Below are 27,885 nucleotides of genomic sequence, written 5' to 3' on the forward strand. Positions count from 1 at the left end.
ATGGCACTTTCTGTGCAAGCCTGGTGACCTGAGTTAGATGCCTAGAACCCACAAAAAAGTGGAAGGAGAGAGCTGACTCCCCAAAGTTATCCTCTGAACAATTCTGGTGCTAGAGACTGAACCCAGGGCCTCATCCATGCTTAGCCAGCTCTATGAGTGGAACCATATCTCCATCTGTCTACTGTTCTTATAGTCATTGTACATTGGTTAAGACAGAGATTTGTGTCGGGGCTGGTGTTGCTGCTATCACACCAGAAGCTAATCACAATGGAATGACTTCCAGGAAGGAGACTCAAGTTGTTAGACGGCAGTCTGGGGGGGTCAACACGCACTATCTGGTGAAGAGTGGCGGAAGAAGCATCGTGGGCAGCAGGGAGGGGGTGACAGTTTGTGGGCAGGATACACAAGAGAAACCAGAGTGGCCCCTGGGGCCAGTAGGGCGGTTCTGGGTATGAAGACAAGGCCGGGCACTTGGGCCGTTCAACCTGCTGAGTCTTCTAGAGACTCACACTGTGCTTGGGCTCTCCTGCACCAGCTGGAGGGAGGCTTGGGCGTTGGGTGGAGTTGGTTGCATTGTTCTTGCTTTGTGGCCGTGGCTGTGGTTTGTTAAATGAATGAAAGCAGAGCCTCTCCTGGGGCTCAGGATCCTGGATCCTGCCTGCCTGCCCGGGACCAGCCTCTGCCTCTTCCTGCTGGGCCCGAGTGTTGCTCTGCTCTCACAACTTCAAACCTTCCCTGTCATGGAAATGGTCACATCAGTTACAGAAACAGCCTTCCATAGGGCCTTGTAAAGCGAGGGCCACGACATAGGACCCTCACAGCCATGGTCTGCGCCTGCTACCCCTTCTTACCACCCAGCCCCCATCCTCCTGAGCCTTGCCTGCCGTCTTCCTCCCGGGGGGGGGGGGGGGGGGCCTTGACTTGCCGGTAACCCCTAGAGCTTTTATAATGACTAGGTGCTAACCCTTGTCCCTAAAGGCCAGGATGGGTGGGGGTCCTGACCCTGGGAGTTGAACGCACAGCTGCAGCAGGGAAGGTGTGGTCTCTCACAACAGAGGTAAAGCCCCCCGACTGGAGATCACACGGGCAGGCTGGCCTGACTGTGGAGTCGCACAGACCCTGCCTCATATTCTGGTGTCCCTGCTTACTAGTTTGGAAAGCCACATAGCTGGGGCTGGTGGTGTACACCTGTAATCCCAGCCCTTGGGGGGCAGGGGCAGGGGCAGGGGCAGGGGGCAGAGGCAGGGGCAGGGGGCAGGGGCAGGGGCAGGGGCAGGGGGCAGGGGCAGGGGGCAGGGGCAGGGTCAGGGGGCAGAGACAGGGGGCAGGGGGCAGAGGGCAGGGGGCAGGGGACAGGGGGCAGGGGCAGGGGACAGGGTGCAGGGGCAGGGGGCAGGGGGCAGGGGCAGGGGCAGGGGCAGAGGCAGGGGACAGGGGCAGGGGACAGGGGCAGGAAACTAAGGTACATAGCCTGGTCTACATAATAGTGAGCTCCACGCCTGCTGGGGCTACATAGTGGAGTCTGCCTCAGAAAAGCAGCAAAGAAAGACTTCTCTGAAAAACAGGCAGAGCATTTGCCTTCCAGGGTAGTTAAGGTTAGAGAGAGTTAATGAAAATGTGGCTGGCCTTGGCCACTCCTTGTTCTGACCCCCGAGGGAAGCAGCCTTGTGGCCCGGCCCCAGCTCTGCTCTGTCTTCCTGGGCCCAGGAGGCCCACTTCTTCCCGAGGAGCTCCCTGCCAGGAGCTGAGCTCATGGGCGGAGTGGCTGCAGGGGCCCCACCAGCCAGTTGTCCTCCCCGTCCTGCTCCAGAGACAAGGGGCAGGACATCTGCTTCTCATTGTGTGGCTGTCTCTAATTCTTTCGGCATCTGAACTCCTTTTTTGAAGGAGGACACACTTAACTGGTTGTGACCAGGCTCACTGCTGAGGGAGAAAAAAAAAAAATCAATCAATCAAGCTAGGTTTGAAATCAGGCAGAGCTGGAGTGGAGTCTTCACACTGTGCAGTTACACTGTGTGTTAGATGTTAGGTCTCGAGTCCTAACTTTGGCCATGCTCTGCCTGGTGGGGCTCATTTAGAAGTGACTGTTAATGCCCTGTCTACTCCACATTGTAGGAACAGAAGTGAAAACGTTTTGTAAACCATAGAACATGAAACTGGCATTCTCCTCTGTGTGGGCGTCGTGCAGGGAACAGTGGAGTCTCTGCCAGCGTAGGGGATGGGCCAAAATAGTCAAAGTTAACTCCCGAGACCACAGAGCAGCTGTTTACTTAGTTTTTATTTTTATTTTTTTAGGACAAGAGTCTTGCTGGCCTGGAACTCGGGCCTTCCCTGCCTCAGCTTTCTGAGTCCTGGGAGTATGTGCCTGCACCACCCCATTCAGCCAAGGGCCCACTGGAAAGATGCAGGCTGATGACCTTGAAGAGTGTCAAAGGCTCGGAAAACAAAGGGCTGTTTGGTTGGTGTGGTTTGGGATGATAATACTATAGAATAATGGCTAACATGGATCTAAGTATTATCTAAGGATATTATCTAACGATTCTCCATGCATTAAGTAGTTGGCCACCACAGCACTTTGGGGAGAGGTTACTACCGATCATTCTTCCGCCTTTCAGAATGGGGCTCCTGGGAGGGTCAGTGCCAGACTGGCTGAGAAGCACAGATTCCAAGAAAGTAGGTGGGGTTTCCTCATTCCTCAGGCTTCTTCCTTGAGCTTGGGCCCAGCTGCCTCCCATGTGGCCTCTAGGAAGCCTCGAGGCAGAAATGAACTCAGAAGTTGGGCTGTTTGTGGTGTGGCCTCAGAGCCGCAGCAGCACCAAATGGCTGGAGGGTCTGGCTTGGGATGTGCCGGGTCTCAGAGGCAGGCAGCTCTCCTGGGGCCGACTGGTGTTTCTGAGAATTGCCCTGGTGAAGGGAGGGACCCTGCCTGCTGATGTCAGCGGGGCATGGGTTATTCTGCACACGGGGGGGCGGGGGGGGGGGGGTTAGGCCACTAGCACCTTCCCTGGCATAGCAGCCCCTGGCTGGACTGGGTCTGGGTCTGGCTGGGCTGGACAGGGTTGGGAGAACGACAGAAAGCAGGACTGACGCCACTTTTCTCAAATACAGTGAAGCCCTTGCCCGGGAGGCCACTGAAGACTTGGTCAGGACATTGGTTTATTTTTCTGCAAGCTTTGGCAGCGGCGGCGGGAGGTGGGGGGTGGGTGTATCAAAGCAGAGGAGCTGCACCCAGAGGCCCAGGGGCAGGTCTCTGCAGCACACATTCAAGTCCCAGCTCATCTGGGAACCTGGAGGCAGCGTTGAGGGCTGGGTGCGGGGAGCTGTACCCAAGTGACAACGACCCACCCCAGGTCCTGACCCTTTCTGCTTGAGAGGAGTCAACAAATACGTTGGAATTTGTACTACCACAGGGACAGGGTGGGAAAGGGCTTGGGAAAGTGGCACAAGTTTTCGTCATGAGGCATGAATGGTGTGATCTTTGCATGATCTAGGCTTGAGATAAGATGAAATGGCCGGGACTGGGACAGACAGGCTGGATCAGGGTGAGGTCAGCCCAAAGGCATGCGGGGCCCACACCTCACTCAGTGGGTGCAGAGGAGGGGCCTGGACAAGTCCAGAGGAAGGAAAACTTGGCCTTATTCTTTCTTCCTTTTAAGATTAAAAACTTGGTTTCAGATCAGGATGCTGAGGGTTCAGGGGTTCAAGTCCTTGAGGATCTGCACAGGGTAGGGAGTGCTAGGCTGTGCTTGAAGGCCAGCAGAACCACAGGCTCCTTAGCCCAAGGTAAACATTCCTGGGTTTGGGGTGAGAGGTTCCAGCTGCACCGATTTGTAAACACTTCTGCAAATGCCCTTCGCAAACCTCCAGTGCACTGGGGTGCGCCAGTGGCCTGGCTAGTGTGTTGGGGCGCAGGGTCCTGGGAAAGGTTGGAGGCGAGAGTAGTTAGGAAGGACAGCAAACAGACCCTTTGTAGGAGGGGCAGGGACCCGGGGAGGAAGGGGGTGGGCGGGTCCTTTCCTGCACAGCTGCACAGGGTGGACCCACTCTCACCTGCTCTCCTCGCCCTAGCTCACGGCACCTGCCAAACTTCGGGTGGGGCCCCGTGCTTTGGCACAACCCCTATTTCCCTCTCCAGCCCTCTGCTCAAGCCCCATCTCACAGCCCAGTGTTGCTCAGCTTCTGTGGTACAAGGAAGCCAGCGTTTCTGTTGGGAATGGTCTACTTGGCACAGAGCCAAGCAAGCTGTGGTCCTAAGTCTCTCAACCACCCATGGCGACCTAACCTTGGAGAAAGTATCACATTGTGGGCCCAGGATTCTATCCAAGTCTGTGATACTTTAAAAAAATGGTGGTGAAATCGGATAACCCCACTTAAAGATGGGGATATTTGAATGGGGACGGAATATTATATGACAGTTTATTGACATGACAAGACAGAGGATATTGACTGAGTTTCATGGGGCTGGAGAGATGGCCCAGTGGTTAAGAGCACTGGCTGCTCTTGCAGAAGATCTGGGTTCAGTTCCCAGCACTCGTGGCAGCTTATAAGTGTAACTATAATTCCAGGGGATCCGACTCTTTTTTTCTGGCTTCTGTGGGTGGCAGGCACACATGATGTGAATATATACACACACGCAAAACATTCAAACATATAATTTTTAAAAAGTTACTTGTAGTATGTATGTATGGTCTCATTTTGGGAGTTATGTATTCTAAGCAGGAAAAGTGTGCGTACCTTGTATAAGTGTGGAGGCAGATGTGGAGCGTCTTCAACCATCACTCTCCACTCTCATTTTTCAGGCAGGGGCTCTCATTGACAGTGGAGCTTGCCATTTTGGCTAGATTGGTTGCCAGAGACCCTTGGGATCTTCCTGTCTCTGCCTCCCAGATTTGGGGTTACATGCCTGCAACATCATGTTGGCTTTTTACGTGGGTGCTGGGGAGATAGGAACTCAGGACCTCTTGCTTGCACATCAAGCCGGCTGCCACTGAGCTATCTTTTAAGCTGTTCCTGCTGTCTTTTCTCTTCAACATTCCTACAGCTCACATGCACTGCCTTAGTTGCACGAAAGGTTATTTTCTGTCAAGGTAGGATCTGCTGTGTTATCCAGGATAGTCTGAACTCCTGGGTTCAAATAATTCTCTTGTCTCAGCCCTCCAAGAAGCTGAGACTACACGTGTGACCACTGTGCTCAGATTCAAAGAAATTTTCCTCTTAAACGCATTTAGTGAAAGACTGTTGACCTTTAAGATAAGAGTCTGGGGCTCACCCAGGTACTAAGTGGTGACCACTGAGCCTTTGTCTTCCATGATTTTATCAGACAGGGGCTCACTGTAGCCCAGGCTGGCCTCAAACCCATTATGTGGCTGAGGCTGGCCCTCTACTGAGCCTCCTGCTTCCAAGGGCTGGGAATACAGGTGTGTGCCATTGTACCTGCCTCCAACCTCTTTGCTTCTTGTTATAACTTAGAACCCGAGCTCCCGAGTTCTGTACAGAATCTACGAAGTTCTGGTGGTTGCATAGTGGATGTTAACTCTGGGGTGGTAGTGGTTAAATTCTCTCTCATCCTGGTTTTGTTTATTAATCCAATCATGTCTGACCCTGCTACTGTGCAATTATCAGGACTTTCTAGATTCTGTACAGAACTTAGGAGCTTGGGTTCTGAAAACCCAATTTCACTTTAATGTTGGGTTGAGGAAAAATAGAATTTGAAGCATAAAGTTGCATTGGTTTTCCCAACCTCTGACCCTGTGCGCTTCAGGGATGCCCCTAGACCTGCATGGCATCAGAGTAGGAACCATAGGACCTGTGAATGGGAAAGGTGACATAAATACAGATTTAACATGCCCTGAAGGGACACCTAGTCTCTTTGGTTCTCTCTCTCTCTCTCTCTCTCTCTCTCTCTCTCTCTCTCTCTCTCTCTCTCTCTCTCTCTCATGATCATTTGTCACAAGGTCTAGATGGTCCCCAAGTTTTCTTTACACATTTATGATTTCTTAGGAACACAGAACTCCCTATGGCTCAACTCTTCCTGGATGTCCACATGTGGCATTTATGCTGTGGCAGGAGTCACAAATGGCACCCATATACCATACCCACCTGCCCCAGTCCCACCCATGGCCCAAACATCCTCCCTGCCTCATTCCTGACCTGGGGTCACCTCTGACTTCTGCTGGCCCCTGATCCTCCCAGGGCCACAGCTTCCCCTCTGCAGGGAGCAGGACACCTATGTTCTTCTCAGCCGAGCCAGCTTCCTGGGGTCACTCCCTGCTGCCCTAGAATAGCTACAGAATCCCAACGTAGTGAGGGTTTTGTACAAAGACGACTAATGGAAACCTGGGAGGAATGACCTTGCCTAGCTTCCCCTCACCCTCCATTTCTGATGAAAGGGATACCCACCCCACCTTCCTGTGTGCTAACAAGGACCATGTCAGAGAGCTTACTTGAAAACACAAATAAAACCATTTTCCAAGCAGCAGCTACAAGGTAGAGGCCCTTCCTTACCTGGGACTTTTCTCTGCCACTCAGCAGAGGGCTGGCTCCACGTCTCGTTGCACAGTTGCCTAGGCTCTGGTCTTCTCTTGGTCTTAATTATCCCACCATGTTGCCTGGTGGTGATCACATGGCAACTTCTTTGTCTTTCTGGCTGAAAGGTGCAACTGAAGGCAGGGGCTGGCCGGCTTGACCCTTGGGCCCTGATGACCAGTCGCAGGCCTGGGTGGTGGACAGCTCTGCTCTAAAATAAACGTGGTGTTTGCATGGGAAGGAAGGTTGGGAGCAGGAGCCCTGTCAGTTCCAAATGTTCTCGGTAGGGTAGGCTACTCTGAGCCAGACTCGGCTTGGGCCCTTGAAAGCTGCCACATGGTGTAGTTTGCTGCCCTCTTGTGGTGTAGAAGTGCCCACACAGCCGATTATCATTCCGGGACAGTTTCTTGCTAGTTTGTTAGTGATGTGTGAGGCAGAATTGAGAACTATTTGTGCTCTCCACTTAGGGAACTCTGGTGGGTCTCACTAGAACCAAGGTCTGAAGGCAAATATACACACTGGGATTTTACATAAAGGGGTTGACCACTGGGTACCCCAGGACCACAGCTGCTCAGGCCAAGAAGTCACACTGGAGTATCTAGCGTTCTTTTATTTTTTAATTTTATTTTTTATTAATTAAATTTATTCATTTATTTTACATCCCGACTGCAGTTTCCCCTCCCTCCTCTCCTTTCACCCCCTCCTCCTACCCCCCCACCCCATGGCCCCCAATCCACTCCTCCTCTGTTTCTGTTCAGAAAGGGACAGACCTCCCTTGGGGGTCAACAAAGCATGGCACTGGCACATCAAGTTAAGGTAGGACTAAGCTCCTCCCCTTGTATTAAGGCTGGACAAGGCAACCCACTATGAGGAATAGGTTCCTGGAAGCCAGCCAAAGCATTAGGGACAGGCCCTGCTCCCACGACTAGGAGTCCCACAAGTAGACCAAGCTACACAACTGTCACACATATGTAGAGGGCCTAGGCTGGTCCCATGCAGGCTCCCTAGCTGTTGGCCCAGAGTCTGTGAGCTCTTATGAGCCCAGGTTAGTTGCCTCTGTGGGTTCCCTTGTGGTGACCTTGACCCCTTGGTTCACACAATCCTTCCTCCCTTTATCAGGATTCCCTGAACTCAGCCCAGTGCTTGGCTGTGTGTGGGTCTCTGCATCTGCTTCCATCAGTCACTGGGTGAAGACTCTCTGGTGATAACTGGGGCAGTTACCAATCTGATCACAGGAGATAGCCAGTTCAGGTTACCTATCCATTATTGCTAGGAGTCTTAGCTGAGGTCATCCTTGTAAATTTGTGGGAGTTTCCCTTGCACCAGGTTTCTACCTGACCCTCCCCCCTCATCAAGACTTTTCTTTCATTACTCTCCGCCTCCATCCACCCCCACCCCTCCCAAGTCCAATCCCTCACGTTCCCATCTCCACTAGTCCCTAGTCTACCCAGGAGATCTTTTCTATTCCCCTTTCGCAGGGAAATCCATCTGTCCCTCTTTGGGTCCTCCTTATTTCCTAGCCTCTCTGGAGCTGTGGATTGCAACATGATTATCCTTTACTTTACAGCTAATATCCACTTATGAATGAGTACACACCATGTTTGTCTTTCTGGGTCTGGGTTACCTCACTCAGGATAATTTTTTTTTCTAGTTCCATCCATTTACCTTCACATTTCCTGATGTCATTGTTTTTAACAGCTGAGTAATACTCCATTGTGTAAATGTAGCATTCTTCAGTTGAGGGACATATGGGTTGTTTCCAGGTTCTGGCTATTAAGGATAAACATAGTTGAGGAAGTGTCCTTGTGGAATGATTGAGTATACTTTGGGTATATGTCCAAGAGTGGTATAGCTGGGTCTTGAGGTAGATTGATCCCCAATTTTCTGATAAACCTCCATATTGATTTCCAAAGTGGCTGTACAAGTTTGCATTCCCACCAACAGTGGAGGAGTGTTCCCCTTGCTTCATATCCTTGCCAGCATAAGCTGTCATTAGTGTTTTTGAACTAAGCCATTCTGACTGGTGTAAGATGGTCTCTCAGAGTCGTTTTGATTTGCATTTCCCTGATGGCTGTTGAATAATTCTTTAAGTGTATTTAGCCATTAGAAATTCTTCTGTTGAGAATTCTCCGCTTAGATCTGTACCCCATTTTTAATTGGATTGTTTGATTTTTTTGATGTCTAGTTTCTTGAGTTCTTTATATATGTTGGCGATCAGTCCTGAATGCATTGGCACAGGAGACAACTTCCTGAATAGAACACCACCAGTAGCACAGACCCTGAGACTGACAATTAATAAATAGGACCTCACAAAACTGAAAAGCTTCTGAAGACAAAGAACACTGTCAATAAGACAGAACAGTAGCTGCAGAGTGGGAAAGGATCTAGTAGTCTGTAACCAGGGCCACCTCCCTTGTGCATGGCAGAACAGAGAAAATCAAGGCTAGATCTTTCCTTTGGTTGCTCTGTCCCCATCCCTCTTTTCAGGTGTCTAGTGACTGTTACTTTCTCCACAGGGTCTCTTCCCTTTCCAACTCCGCCATGGCTTTTGCGTTGTCTTCTGTCAACCCTTCAGTTCACAGGATGAATATCTAAGCCCCTTCCTTCCCCAGTAACTCAGAATGTGACTATATCTGGGGACAGGGCCACCAAAGGAGTAATGAACTTAAAATGAGGGTGTTGTAGGGCTGGGGAAACCCGAATTCATGTGACTGGCGTCCCTGTGAGAAGAGGGCTCTGTGTGTTCTGAGAAAATCTCATGTTAGGTGGCCAGGCAGGGTGGTGTATGTCTATAGGCCTAGATCTCCTACTTGGGAGGCTGGGGCTGAAGGATTGAGAATTCAAAGGTCAGCTTGGACTATACAGAGAGATTCTGTCTCAAAAACCAAAGTGAAACACACACACACACACACACACACACACACACACACACACACACACACACACACCCTAGCAAAACAATACCCTCCAAAGCCCCTAACCAACCAACCAACCAACCAACCAACCAACCAACCAGAAACAAGCAAAAAAAACCAAAAACCAAAAACCAAAACAACAAAACCCCCAAAAAAACCCCCAAACAAACAAACAAACAAACAAACAAACATCCCATCTTTTGATGTTGAACTTCCAGTGTCCAGAACTGAGAAAATAACTTCTGATAATCAAACCACCCAGCCTAAGGCATTTTGCTGTGGCAGCACTGGCAAACAAATACGCCTCTTAACCAAATGTTCCCTGCAAGCAGCAGGGACTGCAGACGGACCGACCGAGGCTTTCAAGGTTCATAAATGCATAACCGTCCTCACACTGGGGACTGGCTATAGTTTCTGAATTTGTCCAGAGAATCCTTACAATGCACTAAGTTTTTCTTCACGTTCACTTAATCTTCAGAATCCTAGAAGATTTTCATAGATGAAAAATTCTCATATGTTAACGTTCCCAGGGTTCCCTGGGTAGTGGGTTCTGACTCTAAGTGCGTCTCTTTCTCTTTAATGCAGATCAGCCACAGGCTCACAAGAGGGACTTGGGTCAGGAGCTACTGTGAACCTGGGCAAAGTGTTGGGGAGACAGAGCCATGAGTCCAGCTGATACTTGGTGGTTTTGTTTCTGCCTTAACACTGAGAGAAAGTTTGATACTTTAAAAAAACTCGCCACTAAACTCTATGAGGCAGGATATACCACACTTACATACCACCCTTAAAAGGTCCCCTCATCTATTATACCTGCCTGCTCCCATGTTTGGACAACCAAGAGGGGAGCTTGTATCTGTTCTGGTCTTGGTCAACAGTGACACCTAACCACACTTATTCTTTCAAAAATACATTTTATTAGTGGCATGTGTTATTTAAAGTTAACCAATTTCTTCCCAGAGAGAAGGGAATCCTGATAGACTAAAAAGCTGAGCAGACATGCCATTTCCAGGGTGATGACAGGTGCGCAGGGCACTCTCCACTGAGGAGCCTGCTTTCCGAGTCATGCTCACCACCCCGAACATTTGAGTCAGTGTGCGTGGGACTGTCCCAGAGCACTGGCAGTCTACTCCCTCGGTGAGGTGAGTCAGTGTCATCTCTGCAGCCATCTGCCAACCCGCGGTTGGAGAGGCTGCAAAGGTCATGAGCTCAGCCAAGCCCATGTGAAGACAACTGGGGCTGGGCTGAGGTGGGGCTGGCTTTTGGGAGCTCACCTGTGAGCCAAGAAAGACCCCAGACATTAAGAAACTCCACAGACTCATTAGTCTACAGATTGGGCAGCTCTGGAGACTCTAAGTATCCAGATCCATGTTGGGAAGTCTGAGCTTTCTGCAAAGCTCCTTTCCCCTTCGCACAGGAAGGGCTCCTCTCTCCACATCTTGCCAGGTGTTCTTGTGCCTCAGAATGAACCCTGCAGCATTCTGAGCTTCACCTGGACTTGGGTCTTTCTCTCAAACACCTTTCTTCAGCCCCCACTCCCACACTCTCCCAGTCTAGCCTCTTCAAATTGCTCCCAATCCAAAAGGCATTCCCAGCCCAGAGACAGTTCTGTGGTCAAAATCTAGCAGCTCCCTTCTAGCCTTGCATGATGGAGACTGGGAAGGAAGGGCTCCCTAGGCTTCCACCTTCACTGCTCTTGACACAGGCACCTCTCATGGCTCCAGAACCCGACCCTCAACCAAACATTCATTGACTTATTACCAAGGCAACAAAAGGAGGGACAGACTGCGTTAGTTTTCCATGTCTACATCTAATTGATTAGGCTAGGTCTCCACACCAGGCAGCTCAACTTCACTTCCAGGCTAGCAAGCAGATTACAATCTTCTGGGGCTTAGGGCAGGTCCCTGGTCTTGGTTTCACAAAGGTCAATGCCGGCCTGCAGCTTGCCATTCTTCACTGCTGCCCAGGGCATGGAGGCAGAGGTCCACTTTGCTACCCAGTCTCCTGTTTTGCTGACCAAGATGAGGCCACCTAGACCTTTGACCTTTGACTTCATATAATTCAATGCCAACTCAGCAGCCTCATCTACGGTCTTTCCTGAAAACAAGGAGAGGTTGAGAAACATCACATGTGATAATCTTCACAGGCTCCCATGTTTGGACACCTGGACCCCAGCTTTGGGGCATTGCGAAATCTATGGCTGAGCTTCACTGGAGAAAGTGGGTTCTGGGAGAAGGGGTGGGGACCAGCCCCGCCTCCTATCCTGTCTGTTTCCTGGTCCACCAAGATATGAGCAAGCAACTGCTGCACATCCCCACTGCCACAAGGCTGCCCATCACTATGGCCCATACTTCCTCAAAGCGTGAAACAAAACAAATGTCCTTAAGGTGTGCCTCATCAGACATCTGGTCATACTGACCAGCAAAGTACTACAACATGAACGCTTAAAGGGGACGGAGACATCTTCCCTCTTCCACCATGGTCAAGGTCAACCCCTCTCTATTGCCTTTCTTCTGTGATGGGAAAGAGAACAGCAGGCATGTACTGTGTATGTGCCCATGTGTGTGCCCACACGTATGCATGGAGCCAGAGGATACAGGTGTCCTACTCAATCCTGTTCTGCCTTAGTCCCCTGAGACGGGGCTTCTCACTGAGCCTGGGCTTGCTGGTTTGCTGGTTTGCGTTTTGGGTACACCATCATCCAGCGAATCCCAGCGGCCCTCCTGTCTCTAGCTCCGCAGACTGAGGTGCCTCCAGGCATCTGCACAACCACCCCTGACTTTTTACACATCCTTGGGATTGGAATGCAGCTCTTCATGCTTGTGCAGCAAGTGCTCTCACACCCCGAGACATTCGCCCAGCCCAGAGAATGATAGTCTAGAACAGCAGTCTAAAGGTTCTTGTAGTGCAGATCCTACAGAAGGTAGGCATGTCTTAGAACAGTATGAACTACCTTGGGGCAAGAAAGGTTCCATCCACTACCCCGTCAGTGATCAAACAGCATCTATGAACTTGTCTTTACCAGTTAGGCACTTGTTGACAGCCTACATACCTTGTTCTATATGGAAGAGGGCAAGTCTGGCCAGATTCACCTTCAGGATACTTTCCCCATGTCCTGTGGTTGAAACGGCTCCAAGGTTATTGTCTGCATAACCTCCAGCTCCTGTCCAAAAAAGGTGACTGGTTCTAACTGAGCAACAACAGTCAAAAAGTCCAAACACAAGGCCCATGCTCCATAACATTATATCCTAGAGGTGTAGACAGAGGTCAGACCCATATTCATGGTCCGTGATGCAAAAGTGTCCAAGGGGGCACCTGTAAACACACGGGGTCCAGGGTGAGGGGACCTTCAGGAGGCAGGTGTGGCCTTTCACAGAGCAGTGACGCTAGGCAATACCTCCTTTGTCCCAAAGGATATCCACCTCTCTTCTCTCAGTGACGCTATCCTCCTGAACACCCCACTTCCTAAGGATGAAGAACAGCTTGGAGGTGCCATCTGGATGACCAGGTCAGCCACTGGACATTAAAATAATTTGGGAAAACTGAACCCTCCCAAGGCTTGCCTCTACATACACCATGATGATTTAGAAAACAATTTTATCTGTTGAAAGTAACTTAATGAGACTGTATAGAACTAGTTTGGGGTATCCATATAATGGGTTCTGAAGCCACAGTGACTTTGATAATTTCTCCCCTAGTCAGTGAGACTCTACAGTCATCTCTCCACCATCCCTTATCTGTTCACACAGAGCCACCGGCCTGAGTCCCATAGCCTGGAAGGCTCCTCTACCCTGTTCTGGATGATATGGAAGCATCATGTTGACATTTGCCTTATGAAATGACGCTGGGTGTGGGGTAAGGGCTCAGAGGGGCAGATTTCTGCTGAGTGTTAGTTTCCTAGGGTGTTTGAAAGCAGGTAACTCCATGGTTCTGGTCTGGGGGAGCAGAGATTAGGTAAGGAATATGAAGGAGGTAGCTTTTCCCTTTCCTTCTAGCTTTTGCTGGGGGTGAACAGACGGACTCTATGGTGTCAACAAGGCCGTCCTATTTGGAAGCAGCCAAGTCTTGATTTTCTTTTCAGTTCCCTTAGAGTCATCGAAGGCCAAGGTGACTCCATGGATCCTGGCATGGGCATCCCATTTTTCAGTATGACAATTGCACTGCTGAGGTAAATGTTACTGTGTACCCAGTGTCACCTGCAGAATATCCTTGAGGGACAGCTGGACCTTCCTGGAGAATGCTTATCAGAAAGGTCAAGATGAGCACCTTTGGTGCCCACAACCAAGACAGTGGCTTCTGGGCTTCAGATCACAGATTTTCCTCTCTGTACTTTGCCATAAAGACTCACAAAGCCTGAACTTAATTCTAGGCCCTGACCCCACCTGGCCCTGGAGCCTGGAGCCTGAAGTCTGGTCTGACCCCAGCTGGATACAGGCTGTAGTAGTGAGCAGCCATATTTTAGCAGGTTTTTTGCTAAGGAGCAAAAGGGTGAGTGTTTCATGTCTGCTCTGAGTGCTGAAACACTGAACAGGCAGCCTCTGATTTTTAAAGAGGCTTCATGCATTTCCTCCAGGCCATCACCAGACAGGGTACAAAGGTTGTCAAGGGTGTTAATGATCACTAAGAGAGTATCACAGCAAACACAAAAGGTCAAGTTTTCTACTAAAAGTATAAGCTGTTCCTTTGGGCAGATGAACAATTTAGCTGTTTCTTGAAATGTGATTCAGCTGCAGGGGCTTGTGGGAATTCCCACAAGAAAGTGCAAATTGCACAGAGCAAAGGATGCACTCCTATAGCACACTGTTTCCTGTTTTGGGTGTGGTGTTGATATGAAGGGCATGTCAGTCTATAGGAGTATGCTACTCACATGTAGTACTTGTAAACGTGAAGTTCTCAGTGTGTGTGTGTGTGTGTGTGTGTGTGTGTGTGTGTGTGCATGTTCAGGTAGACATGTGGAGGGCAGAGGTAGATTTCCAGCATCTTTCTCTATCTCTCTCCACCTTATTTTTGGAGATAGGATCTCTCACCTCTCACTGATCCCGGAGCTTGATGATTTAGCTCACTAGCTAGCTAGCAAGCTCTGGAGAGCCACTCACTGCTGCCTCTCCCAGTGCTGGGCTGCAGATGTACACTGCTGCACCAGCCTTTTACCTGGGTGTGGGGGCTCTGAACTCAGGTCCTCATACATGAACAGCGAGTATTTCCCCCTGAGTCGTACCTCCAGCCCAATTTTTCCAGCTCTTTATTTTTATTGTTAATGTGAGCCATGCCTGGGAAGAGGTACTGTGTGTTCAGCCTTCTGCAAGCGACCCAGGGACCCTGAAACTGGGGCGACAGAGAAGACAGGCAAGGATGCTGCAGTCTCCAACAACTTTAGCATCCTCAGCTTCACTTTCTCTCCCAAGATGTCCTCAAGATGTGATCCAGGGGAAACTGATGGGCCTGTTAGATGTCAACACCTCAGGACAGTGGTCCCCGACAACTTCTACCAACCCAACTGCCACTCCTAGAGGCTGCCACCGAGAGGTGAGATCATGCAGGAAAAAGTGAGAATCTGACAACAGGGAAGGCAAGGGTCTCACCTATGCAAGGTGAGTCTCCAACTCGGCCAACCATTTTATTGACGATTCCCCCAGTAGAGGTTGCATAAGCCAAGTTTCCTTTGCAGTCCAAGGCAACAGCACCCACCGTGCCTGAGTTCCTGCCAAAAAGAGGCAGAAAAGGAAGAGAATGAGATGAGGAACAGTCCCCAAGCGACACTGTAACTTAGGATCGCTTAAATTCCTACACTGTATGTTAACATTCTGGGCTCAAGAAAACATTTGTTTCTTACTCTACATGTTACTAGCAGGCAGACTCCCACCCAGTCCTTTAAATTCTACTTTAAAGAGTATATCCACCCCAGAACTCAGGAGGCAGAGGCAGGTGAATCTCTGTGAGTCTGAGGTCAGCCTGGTCTACATAGTAAGTTGCAGGCCAGCTAGTAGACCCTGACACACACACACACACACACACACACACACACACACACACACAAATATTCATTTTATATGTTTCTTTCACTTCTTTATGTGGCTACCAGAACAACTGAAATGGTGTAAGTGCTTCTTATTGAGATGGACACATACACTTTTTTTTTTTTTTTTTTGTTTTTTTGAGACAGGGTTTCTCTGTGTAGCTTTTGCGCCTTTCCTGGAACTCGCTTTGTAGTCCAGGCTGGCCTTGAACTCACAGAGATCTGCCTGCCTCTGCCTCCTGAGTGCTGGGATTAAAGGCGTGCGCCACCACCGCCCGGCTTCACATACACAAATTTAACTCTTGGAGAGACGGCGCTAATTCATGACTACCTTCAGAAGCTTCAGCTGAAAGACGGAGGCAAGGAAGCGGGCTGCTGCCGCTGTGATGGCACGTGCTTCGTGGTGTCAGTACTACACGAGCTACTTTCTAGATAATTCCCCCTCTTACCTAAGTGCTGCTGTTTGTATCTTCCCAGACTCCCCAAAAGTGTTCATTTCTGATGTCAGAAGTGGCACAGCCCAGACTTTGGGTCAGGAAGCCTTTGCTTCCAAGAGGGGACAGCAAGCCAGGCAGAAAAGCTTTTCCTTCCTTCAGGCTGCACAGTGTTAGTGACAGGAACAGGGGGCAGGGTCATCGGTCCTGCTGGGCCAATGCTGAGTGACAAAGGTGCCCCATGCATTCTGGAATAAACCGTTCTGACCTCTCTAATTGCAGGGTCCAGGACAAGAGGCTGCTCCTCTCTATCTAAGAGCAATACTGGCTGGTGCAGACGCACAGTTCGAGGTATTTTTTTTCCTTAGGGCTGGGCATTGAGCCCAGAGCTTTATGCACACTAAGCACATACTCTACCACTGAACCACACCACCAGCTCAAACACAACTCTCAGAAAGCAGTGGGAAGGCAGCTTTGACAATGAACATGAATCACTGCTCCAGCAGCCCCATTCCTGACTGGAGTCCACAGATGTCAGAGCCTCAAGTCCTAGTGCCTGGGAGGCTGAGGGAGGAGGATTTCAAAATCCAGGCTTAGCCTGGGCTACACAGCATGATCTTATCTGAGAGCAAGTGGGAGAATAACCGTATGTTAACATCGTCAATCCCATAACTTGGAAAGGCACCAGAAGTATCTCAGAGATTTTCACATTATACCTGACTGGCCTCTCTGCCTTAGACACATCAAAACTGATTCTTTAGGAAAGGAGACCATATATATATAATTAGTCTGAATATATAGAATCTGCCTAGGTTATTTGAAGGTTGATGTCTGGTAAACTCTAGTGACTCTGTAGTGTTATGAGACTGAATTCTATTCTCGTATGAGCTCCTGGGTCCTACTGAATATTATTAGTTTTGGAGCTAGGGTCTCACTCTACAGCTCAGGCTGTCTTGGAACCTGTCCTCTTGTCTCTGTCTCTTCAGGGTTGGGATTATGCGTGTGTGCCATCAAGCCTAGCTAGCAACCCTCTGCTTAAGCATGCCAGAGAAGAACTCTGCTAGTCTGACTTCTCATGCTTACAGGATGAATAAATGAGGGTAAAGTTATGGCTAAGGAGAGTCGCCTTCGGGGCTGAGGACTTAGCTCAGTGGTAGAGCACTTGCCTGGCAAGCACAAGGCCCTGGGTTCGGTCCTCAGCTCTGGGGGAAAAAAAAAGAGAGTCACCCTCTCTCCACAGAATTTCAGTTACTCGGGGGACACAGGCGAGGGGCACCGCCCAACTCCCACCTGCATGACTCCGGAAGTCTGGGAGGCGTCTGGGACTTACTTAGGGCAGTCAGCTTTCTGGGCCCCCTTCTCAAGCTTCTCTTTCTCCAGGTGCTTCTTGTTTCTCTCCGTTATCAGTTTTTCTACAGGAATCTCTGGAATCCCCACATCTGCTGCAAATTTCTCTGCACCATGGCCAGTCAGAAAGCAGTGAGGTGTCTAAGCCAGCGTGGGAAGGAGAAAGAAGGGATTTTGTTTTAAATTTAAAACATATATATATATATATATATATATATATATATATATATATATATATATATATATATATAACCTGTTATATGGTGTACAAATAATTACTATTTTTTAGTGTTAAAAGGGCCTGAAATGAAAATTGAACTGTACCCCCTTTTTTCCTCTGTGTTTGCAGTCAACCCCAGTGCTTTGGTGACCCCGCTGACTTAAGGAAGGCCAGGAGATGACAAAGTCAGCATGTGTCACACAGTTATTAGTCATCAAACAGGACCCAAGTAATGGCTGATCTGTGACAGGCCAATGGCAGGCACTCTGTGTGTTTCCTGTGCGTGTTTAGAACAGCGAGCTCCAGCATGCTCACAAGCCGGCCCCTTCATCCCAGAAGTCCACAGGAACAGCTTCTCAGGAAGTCATGCTTCCATCACACGCACCTTTTCCATAACGAGCCGTGCGAGTTTAATGGGGTTCTCGACACAGCGCACAGCGGACACTGCTCCTGCAGACAGGTCTCTCCCATCCATGATGCTGGCATCCATCTCAACGTCACCTTTTACATTCAGGACAGACCCACAACCTAAACCAAGAAGAAGTTGAAAAGCAAGGGTAAAAAACTGACGAAAGACTTCAGATTTTCCTCTGACCTACCTCTTTCAACTCACCTTTGGTCCAGTGCTAGAGGAGCACCATGAAAACTGACTTGGTACCACTGGTTTGGAAACTGTTTGTCTCCCAGAGGTCCCCAGGACTGGAGCACTGAGGTAGTGGAACCTTTAAGAGGTGGGGCCTAATGAAAGATAACTAGGTCATGGGGCTCCACTTTCATGCATGGATGGTCTTATATGAATAGACTTAATACATTTTCCACGAAAGCCAGAGGGACCAAGTTCCATTTCTATTTCTAGAACCCACTGTGGAAGGAAAACTGACCTCTGAAAACTGTCCTCTGACTTCTACTCAAATGTCATGGCACATGTGCACCCACTTACACACTTACACACATGCATACTCCCCCACGCTCACACACACACATATTCACTCACACACAATAATAATGATAATAAAAATAAAAGTCTGTTATAAAAGTAACTTAATCTTTGTTTCTTTTCATAGCAACCAAATAGATTAAGTCAATATAGAAAAATCAATAACTTCATTAATCTGTGTAATTAGTATGAATTAGTAAAAAAGAATAGTTAACTTGCTGTGGATGGTCTGTATGCTGTGAATATGTGTTGCTACCATTGGTTAATAAAGAAGCTGCTTTGGCCTATGGTAAGACAGGTTATAGCTAGGCGGGAAATCCAAGAGAGACGGGGAGAAGAAGGGCAGAGTCAGGGAGATGCCAACTCGATGCAACATGCCAGCAGACCGATAATGCCATGGCCAGGTGGCAATTCATAGATTAATAGAAATGGGTTACTTTAAGATGAAAGAGCTAGCTAGCAAGAAGCCTGAGCCTTAGACCATACAATTTGTAATTACTATAAGCCTCTGTGTGTTTACTAGGGACCAAGTGGCTGTGGGACACACGAAAGCTTCCATTTACATTAACTTAAGAGAAAGAATAAAGATATTGTCCAAGCTGAACAAGTGTACAAAGTAGACAGGGGAAGCTGGATGAGGATGCCTGAGGAGCCACTGGTCCCTAACAACAGATCTAACACTTAATTCGCTGGTGTCCCTAAAGGAGGAGGCAGAGCCTCGGTCTAAAAAACATTCAAGGAAGTGATGATTGAAGATTGTCCACATTTGACAAATGGTCTAAATCTACAAATTCAAGAGGCCGAGCAAAGCCCCAATACTATCAAAATCAAAGGGATTCACAGAAAGACATCATAATCAATACAAAATGTCTTGAGGGGCCGGGAAGGTTCAATTCCAAGCACTCAAAAAAAGTCTTGAAAGTAGCAAGAAAGAAACAATACCTTCTTTACAGAGTAAAACAAATAAAATGACAAAGGATTTCTCAGCAGAAACCATGGAGGCCAGAAAGAGGGACAGCATTTTCCAAGGGCTGAAAGAAAAGAACTCTCAAGTCAGAATGGTGTGTCTAACAAATACCCTTCCTATACACTTAGGAAATCAAGACTGTACTAGCCTATAACAAGATACCCCAGACTGGGTTGCTTACAGAACAGAAAATTATTTCTCAATCTGCAGGCCAGGAAGCCCAAGGTCAAAGTGCCTAAAAGGTTGACCTTTTTCTGAGGTTGGCTTATCGGTAGTCACCAACTCACTGCATTCCAATGCTCTCTCCTGCTGCCACAGAGAGGGTAAACTCTGGTCAGTTAATGAAGATCATTGTGTGTGTTCTTATGAATACTGGTATCCTGTACCACAGTACAGCTGTGGAGGCCAGGGGAACCACCTTCCATCTTGTTTTAGACAGGGTCGAGTGTTCACCGCTGTACATATCAGCTGGGCCACGGGCACCTGCCGATCCTCCTGTCTCCACCTCCCACCGTGCTGTGGGAGTGCTAGGATTACAGATGAGGTCTACTGTGGATTTGTGGGGGTTCTGAGGATCCAAATTCAGCTTCTCACGATTGAGCACTTTGCCCGAGGAGCCATCCCCGGTATTTTTTGTTTTGTTTTGCTATTTTTTTTAAGTAATTTACTTTATGTGTGTGGGTGTTTTGTCTGCATGCATGTCTGTGCACAACACGTGTGCCTGGTAGCCTTGGAGGCCAGAAGAGGTCGTCAGTCCCCCTGAAACTGGAGTTATAGACAGTTGTGAGCTACCATGTGGGTGCTGGGAATTGAACCCAGGTCCTCTAGAAGACAGCCAGTGCTCTTTACCACTGAGCCCACGACTCTAGCCTCTCTGGTTCTTTTTGTAAGAATACTAATCCAATTAGATCAGAACTCCGTCCCATGCCCTCACTTAATGTGAGCAATTTCCTTAGTGGCCATATCTCCAGACTGGCACAGTGGGGGATCCTGGGTTCAACATCAGAATTTTGTAGGGGCACAAACATGGGTACAAACATTCAGTCTATAACACAGACGGAGGAAACCAGGGGACCTAACCCAGAAGACCATCTGTGAGAGGCCTTGAGCAGAGAGGCAGCAACAGGAGGAGGAATCCTGCAAAACCAAGATAGAAGAAGCAGCTGCAGAGAGGAAAATTCAGGCAAATGCAGTGGGCTTGCCTTCTCCTCTGTGGTTTCCTAGTTTATGTTTGTTGGTTGTTGCAAAACAAAACAAAACAAAAAATGACAACAAGATCCTGAACTTGTTCCCAATGCACACAGAAAGAAAGCTGAAAACCGGAATGTGAGACTTAGCGCCAGCTGAGCGCAGAGGTCTCTGCAGTTCGCCTCCACTGGTAAGATGCCTGTATCATTAGAGAGTGGCTATAAAACAACCTCCAGAGCAAACTCCTAAAATTCTGTGCAAAGATATATACTCGATATTATTGATAAAGCAAAACAGATTTCTAAAACCGATGTTCAAATACCTTAGAGGAAGCAAGAACAAACAGAAAATGAGGGTAAACAGACCCCAAAACACAATAGCTGATACAACCCCTGAACCTGTCAGTAGTTGTAGAGAGTGTAAACATTCTAAAAGGACTCATTGAAAGGCAGAGTGGATAAATTTTTTTTTTGTTGTTGTTCAACTGAGAGATAAAAATTTACAGACCAAACTAATGTATGTAACAAAAGATTTCTGTCTAGAGTATACAAGGAACTTATGAAACTTCATACTAAGGGAGAAAACACTAAAAAAAAAAAAGACTAAACACTTTTAGTCGACACATCAGCAGTCTGTTCCTCTCTAAGAAGCTGGAAAATATGTTCCCTGAACTTTACTGGCTGCCTGGCAGGCACATGGGATGATGTGTGGAGACCAGGTCCTGACCTGTAGGACTGAACCAGTATGAGCCCTCCGTTACTGGCCTGTGGTCCCATCAGCTCCACTGGATGCTGATAACATGCTCCCAGGTGTCATCACATACGTCATCGCATATTCCTGGACACGGATGTGTCTCGACTCTCAAGACCAGCTGGACATCTTGTTGATACTCCAGGTGACCTGGGCATCATCAATCTCGTAATGATAAAAACCGCACCCATAGGTGCCAGAGCAGATCCAACCACATCCAAATTAGGAAGACAAGAAGTGGCAGCCTGGGTACTGAAGATCTCCCTTCTTTGTGAAAAGCTATAATGACAGTATGCATTACCCCATCCCCAACACCCAGCCCAGCCTAGTAAAAACCTACCAGGATTTTTGCTCAGGAAGGACCATGCCTCTAGAGCATGAAATCCTCTTCTTCACTCATTGGTCATTTAACACCCCCACCCGCTCCGCAACACACTACTGTTTGCTTATTTGCACGTGGTACCAAGCGCGAAAGCTGCAGACTCAGTGGCAGGATTTCAGTTCAGTCCTGGTAGATAAGTGTCAGAATGACCAGGCCTTGCACCGCATTCCCCGTCCTGTGGCTGATCTGTTTTTGTTTTGTTTTGTTTTGTTTTGTTTTGTTTTGTTTTGTTTTGAGACAGGATCTCTTTACACAGCCTGGCTTCCTGGAACTCACTAGGTAGACTAAGCTGGCCTTGAAATCACAGAGATCCACCTGCCTCTGCCTCCTGAGTGCTGGGATTAAATGCGTGTGCCACCATGCCTGGCTTGGCTGATCATTACTATTCTTCATTATTTACTTTATAACAAATGAGCAAATACGAGTAAGAATTTCCCTGAAATTTTCAGTCATCATAGAAAACGACTGAATCTGAGCAGGGCAATATTGGAAGCCCACTCAGTTTGTAGTCACAATGGGTAGAGGTGTGACTAATCTGGGGACCCAATATTTGTGACTGGTGTTTAAAGTAGGGGGCAGTCTTGTACAACTGAGCCCTTAATATGTGCTGAGTCTATATTAGCTCCAGGTAGAACAGTGGTTCCCAACCTTCCTAACGCTGCGACCCTTTAATACAGTTCCTCATGTTGTGGTGACCCCCAACCATAACATTATTTCATTACTACTTTATAACTGTAATTCTGCTACTGTTATGAATTGCAAATATCTGATATGTGGCCCCTCTAGGGGTTGTGACCCACAGGTTGAGAACCACCGAGGTAGAAAACTAGTTGATAGAATCCAGAGTGTTAGAGAATTGGTGGTATGAAAAACCTTGCTTCAGGCTGGAGAGATGGCTCTGTGGTTAAGAGCACTGGCTGCTCTCCCAAAGGATCCAGGTTCAGTTCCTAGCATCCACATGGTGGCTCACAACTGTCTATAAACTCCATTCCCAGGTGGTCCAACACCTTCTTCTGACCTCTGAGGGCACAAGGAATGAATGAGACACACAAATATACATGCAGGCAAACTCTCATACACATAAAATACAAACAAAAACCCATAACAAAACAAACAAACACCAAAAAACAAAACCAACAACAACAAAAAACTCAAACCAAAAACAAAACAAAAAACTCCAAACAAAATCCTGCTAAATATTAAAAGGCCAGCATGTTCTTTGAATGTAAAAAAGCACAGTTTGTTTTTTTCCTACATATTTTTTTCCAATGATTTATACAGAACATTAAAACTCCATACACAGTTTGAAGCACACAAAATTTTATTCATAACCAAATATATTTAAAATTTTAGATGATAACGAAAAAAGAAAATTTCTAGGCAAATATTCTTTAAGCTATGGTAGGAAATGCGTGATTTGTTACAACAATGAAAACGGCTAAGCTGTGCTTCTACACTTGATGAGGGATTCTGGAGTCAGCACTCCAGCACCAAGGAGAGCGGGAGATGGGAGCCGACACTGGGGGGCTGAAGCCACGATGGTCCTAGGTGCAGACTGTATTTTCATTTTAAACTCAAAGAACCACAAGGTGGGGTGGGCGGGCAAGCGAGATTTCAGAGGCATACTCGGCAGTCAGCAGATTGCTAAGCGCAAGGACCCCTTGTCTCCGCTAATTCCCTAGGTCCCCCTGTTCCAGATAGCAGTGCAGTCATGCTCGGCAGACAGGCCTTACCGGCAGTGCTCGAAGTGAATCACTAACTAAATCAACAAACCACCACCTAATAACCGGTCTTTTCTACCTTATTCCACTCCACACTCCTTCAAAGACCTTTACAAGAGACAGAAAAGATAAAGTCAGAGTGAAGAAGAAATCTGCTGATCACATTCATATGTCTAATGAGAGATTTATACCTCGAATATAAAAAGAACCTCCAGAGCTATTTAGAAGGAAAGTAACCTAATAAAAACAGAGGGCTTGATTGAATACACACACACACACAAATGTTTAACATCCTTGACCATTTTATGAAATGCAAATTAGCACTACAGCACATGTTTACTTTGACAATTAGGCTGGCTAAAGTTAAAACAACCCGCCAGAGTGTTTGTGTGCTCCTGGAAATAGAAGATGGCACTCACAACCACACAGTTTGGAAGTTCCTAATGAAGTTAAATATCCCCCTGTCAAACGAGACCACAACCTCTCTTGAATGCCCAAGAAGTAAAACTTGTGCTCGCGGAAAAATCCTCCATTTGTGTTTACGGTGACTGAAGCGTCCCCAGGCGGACCATGTCCAGCTGGCGAATGGCTACACAGTGGCGGTCCATTTACCAGGAGGCCACTCTTTGACACTGCAGTACAACACTGTCAGCTCCCAAGTTCATATTCGAGAGCCACATAGCTTGAGTCAAAGAAAATGGTAAAAATTCAGGTTTTAAGTAAGTTTATGGTTCTGATTAGGGCTCTCCTTGGCTGTGATGGATGTGCTAGATAGCAGAACACTGTTAGGCATAAAAGCGTGAAATCATGGATCCCTGTGGCTATGGAGATCACTAACACATCATGGTAAGCAGAGACCAGATGCAACAACCGACCACATCACAAGGTTCCATTGTGACAACGGGCAAAGACCACAGGCTCAGGAAACAGTTGCTAGCGGTAGACGGCTGCATGGAGCACAGACTCAAAGGGATGTGGAGCAATGGGGTTTTTATATCTTCATTGTGGCAGTGGTTATCATACCATATGTTTGCCACAGGCAGAACTATACTTATGAAAGGGGGTTTTTGTTGCATGTAAATATGAGATTAAAACATTAAACTTATATGGCACTCTGATGGTGGCTTCTAAACTTGGTGACACCTCAGAATCACCTGGAGATGTCAAAACAAAGGCAAGAATATCAATTCATAGCCCCTATTCCTAAACCTTTTCTTCTAAAGATTTTAAATGTATTTGGTTATGAATAAATTTTTGTGTGCTTCAAAGTGTGTATCAAATTTCAACGTTCTGTACAAATCATTGGAAAAATATGTAGGGAAAAAAAACTGTGTTTCCCTTTCTACACTCATGAACATTCTGGCTACCTAATATGCAGCAGGGTTTTGCTTTGTTTTTTTTTTTTTTTTTTTTTTTTTTTTTTTTGTATTTTACGTGTATGAGTGTTTGCCTGCATGTATATTTGTATGCCTCACGCATGCCCGGTCTTTCTTGCAAGCAGACACAGCTCAGACTGACCCTCATAGGCATGGCTGTGGCTCCACCCTGCTGGCACACTGATTGACAAGCAGCCTTAGAGTCTATCTCCAGGAACCTCCATGAATGTGCACTGTAATGTCTCAATCTGTAAACAGATTGATTTACAAATCTTTCATTGTCAGAGTCCCGAACAGAGTCAAGGCAACAGAGCAAACACTCAGTACATACATGATGATTAAGTGGTTAAGATATCCTGAATTTTTTTCCCGTGACAGATGATATGTGGGTGGTGCAGCTCCAAGAAGTATTTTAATCTTAAGATCTTAGGTTTTCTATTTTAAAACAAAAGAAAGAAATGTTTTCCAAGTAAGCTAATCTTTCTGTGTCTGAAGTGTTATGAGAGATGAGCAGAATAATTATGCTTACATCACAGCACTATAGTGCAGATTAAGTGAGTTAATCTTCTGAATTTCTTAGACCACTCCTACCTGGGATGTGTAGACACATTAACTATGGTGATTATTATCCTAGAACATGGCCAAACACGAAATAATTCATTCTGACTGCATTTATATGCGTTTTTAGGAAATGCAAGCCCGTCTACTCTGACGAAAGTAGGTCAAGGGGCTGATGCTGGTGACCAGGGAGAGTAACTGCAAAGGAGCAGGAAAGAGCTCTGGGGGCCTCCTCCATCCTCAGCACTTTACTTCCCACGGAGATGTGTGAGCTCCCTCCCCACATCAGTGCTCTGGCAGACGCTGACCTTCTGACACTAGCCACTTGAAGAGTCAGATCCCACAGATTAAGAGGTTCAGTTTCCCCAAGTTGCTTCCTTACTTCAGATACTAATTCTAAGCAGTAGGCTATCCATAACTTCTGCCAGAGGAATGCAAGCCGTAATTTTCTAGAGCGGTTCATAGAACTCAGTCAGACATATCACCAGCATGTTATATAAAGGGGGCAGTAGATCAGCAAGATGAAGACTCACACAGGTCAGAGTCAGGAAGGATGCTGGCTGCTGGGCCTACTTTTGCTGTGGAGGTGGGTCTGGCACATGGCCATACTCACCAGCTTGGAAGTTCTCCCAACCCCCAAATTCAGGGATGTTTTTTGGATTGCCTGACTGTGAGGGCCCCTTTCTCTTAAGAAAGGTTAAGAAGGGCTGTAAATCCTAAGCTTCCACTTAACAGCTTGGTCTGTAAAAAAGAGTCTCCACTTAGAGACTAACCCAAAGTCAATTTACTAGTCAGAAAGATGATTAGAGGCTTTATTATTTATCAGAGACCAGATATTATAATAAAGGACTCTCCTAGCATCAGTTTCAGGATTTCTGAGCCTAAAAGGGGAGAGGCAGAGAAACACACACACACAAAATGCTGGGGGGGGGGGGAACGTATATACGTTTCTTAAAGTCAAATTGGCTACATTTTATGGTATGTTAGGTCTACCCCAAGAACCACAAATATAAAAAGTCTACACCTGTAACCCCAGCACTTGGGAGGCTGAGGCTTGAAGATTGAATCTGAGGCTATGGAGAGCTCCCCAGCAAAATGCTTTCAGTACTGAATTCTTAGGGTTAAATAAAGGGTGAATTAGTAGACTTAAAAATTCTCAAAACAAGTTGCTTAATGCAGAATGAGTAAATTCAATACTGCATCTTGTCCTAGCATACTGTTTGACCACAAAGCCAGCCAGACTCAGGGATACTGCGTCTATTTGGGCAGGAGCTTGCCCCGATTTGTCATTTTTTTTTTTTTTTTTTTTTTAAATAGGCAAAGCACAGTTTACCTGCGTTGAACTCCGGGTCGTTTTCCAGGACAATCACGGCTCTTTCCACAGCATCAACCGCGCTCCCTCCGGCCTTGAGGGTGTTGTAGCCCTCGGTGGCTGCTTTGGCGATGCCCTCGCGCACCCGCTCTTTCCGGTCAGCCGAGATGTTGCTGGCTCCGCCACCATGGACTACCACCACGAGACTCGCATCGATGGAGCCTAGGCATCATCAGAAAGAGTCAAGCGTCATTTCGAACCGGTTCAAGAGAACCGACCCAAGTCGTTTCGGTTTTTTAGACTGCGAAGAGTGGAGGGACAGCTCGGTGTGAGTTATGTACGAAAAGCCCAAAGCGACTCCTGGTCCCCAGCATTTCTCCCATACTCCCCGACTCCGACCCCGGAGCATGGCCTGGGCATCAAGGCTCAGAATGCTGGGTTTCAGGACTCTGAGCCCGCGCCTGAGCCACAGCGCTGACCCTCAGCCTCAGTTTTCCCCAAGAACACCACTCTCCATTTCGTGTTGGGTCGCCGGTATGCAGGACGCAAGTGCCACAGCTCCAGTTCTCCTCCCAGGCGTCTCTCTGTGCCTCAGTTTCTCCGGGGTACGTGCTCCCGGTTTCGGTTCCCTCTGCCGAGGGGTCTGGGGCAGCCTGAGGACTGAACCTGAGCTCCTCGCCTTTGGTAAATCCTACAATTTTGCTCTGGTTCACTCTCCCGTACCTCGAGTTGACGCAGCCATGGAGCCGCGGACGGACGGAACACTGTTTCGGGGCGGGTCGGTCGCCAGGATGTCAAGCTGGCCAAGCCACTGGGCACCAAACCGCTCGGCTGGCAACCGCTCGGCAGGCAACGGTTCCGCGCCTGCGCACGAGGCTGGGGCCGCGGAGCCACAGGTACCGTAAAGCCCTTGGTTCCTTCCGCTGCGCACTAGCCTCCCGGTTCCAGATCCACCGACCAATGCTGCTCTTCTACTCATTGACCTCCCCTAGAAGGACGCGGGACCCCTCTGTCTTCTGTGCCTTACAAATATTGCACACTCTTAAGTCTTGCTAGTTAGTACTCTAAATTAAAAGCTCTCACCTTTAAGTGACCCCGTTCTAAGATATCGTGAAGAACAAAAAATAAAGTGTATAACCTCCTGTAACTTGCCCGGTTCTGTGCATTAGATGCTCCGAGCACCTGAAAACCCCAGCTCACTTCCTCCTCTAAGCCTCGGGATTCCAGTTCTAAATCCCTT

The 27,885-nt window shown here is 47.8% G+C and overlaps 2 protein-coding genes across 2 annotated transcripts in view; one reads left to right on the forward strand and one right to left on the reverse strand.

Annotated features, from left to right (window-relative positions):
- Ahnak (AHNAK nucleoprotein) overlaps nt 1-17,633 on the forward strand; it is a 129,851-nt gene extending 112,218 nt beyond the window's left edge. The window contains exon 6 of the mRNA XM_076559245.1: nt 17,584-17,633. Within this exon, the coding sequence (XP_076415360.1) occupies nt 17,584-17,618 (35 nt within the window). The 3' untranslated portion in view covers nt 17,619-17,633. The remainder of the gene's footprint in view (nt 1-17,583) is intronic.
- Nucleotides 11,228-27,639, reverse strand: Asrgl1 (asparaginase and isoaspartyl peptidase 1). The gene is made up of 7 exons (XM_006995224.3): nt 27,369-27,639; nt 26,667-26,867; nt 17,840-17,982; nt 17,218-17,375; nt 15,020-15,138; nt 12,490-12,600; nt 11,228-11,534 (listed from the first exon to the last, which is right to left on the reverse strand). The coding sequence occupies exons 1-7, from the start codon at nt 27,622-27,624 to the stop codon at nt 11,329-11,331; spliced, it is 1,194 nt and encodes a 397-aa protein (XP_006995286.2). The 5' UTR covers nt 27,625-27,639; the 3' UTR covers nt 11,228-11,328.
- Nucleotides 27,640-27,885: the final 246 nt, after the last annotated feature.

Source organism: Peromyscus maniculatus, chromosome 1 (genome assembly GCF_049852395.1).
Source record: "Peromyscus maniculatus bairdii isolate BWxNUB_F1_BW_parent chromosome 1, HU_Pman_BW_mat_3.1, whole genome shotgun sequence".
NCBI lineage: Eukaryota > Metazoa > Chordata > Mammalia > Rodentia > Cricetidae > Peromyscus > Peromyscus maniculatus.

What these genes read in the sequence shown, in the direction of transcription:
- Asrgl1 (XM_006995224.3), bottom strand. Translation starts at nt 27,624, where the DNA reads ATGAGTAGAAGAGCAGCATTGGTCGGTGGATCTGGAACCGGGAGGCTA. An exon ending in CATGGCTGCGTCAACTCGAG is followed by an intron (nt 26,868 to 27,368) that starts GTACGGGAGAGT and finishes GATGATGCCTAG; the next exon opens with GCTCCATCGATGCGAGTCTC. An exon ending in CACGGCTCGTTATGGAAAAG is followed by an intron (nt 17,376 to 17,839) that starts GTGCGTGTGATG and finishes ACGCTGGCTTAG; the next exon opens with ACACCTCACTGCTTTCTGAC.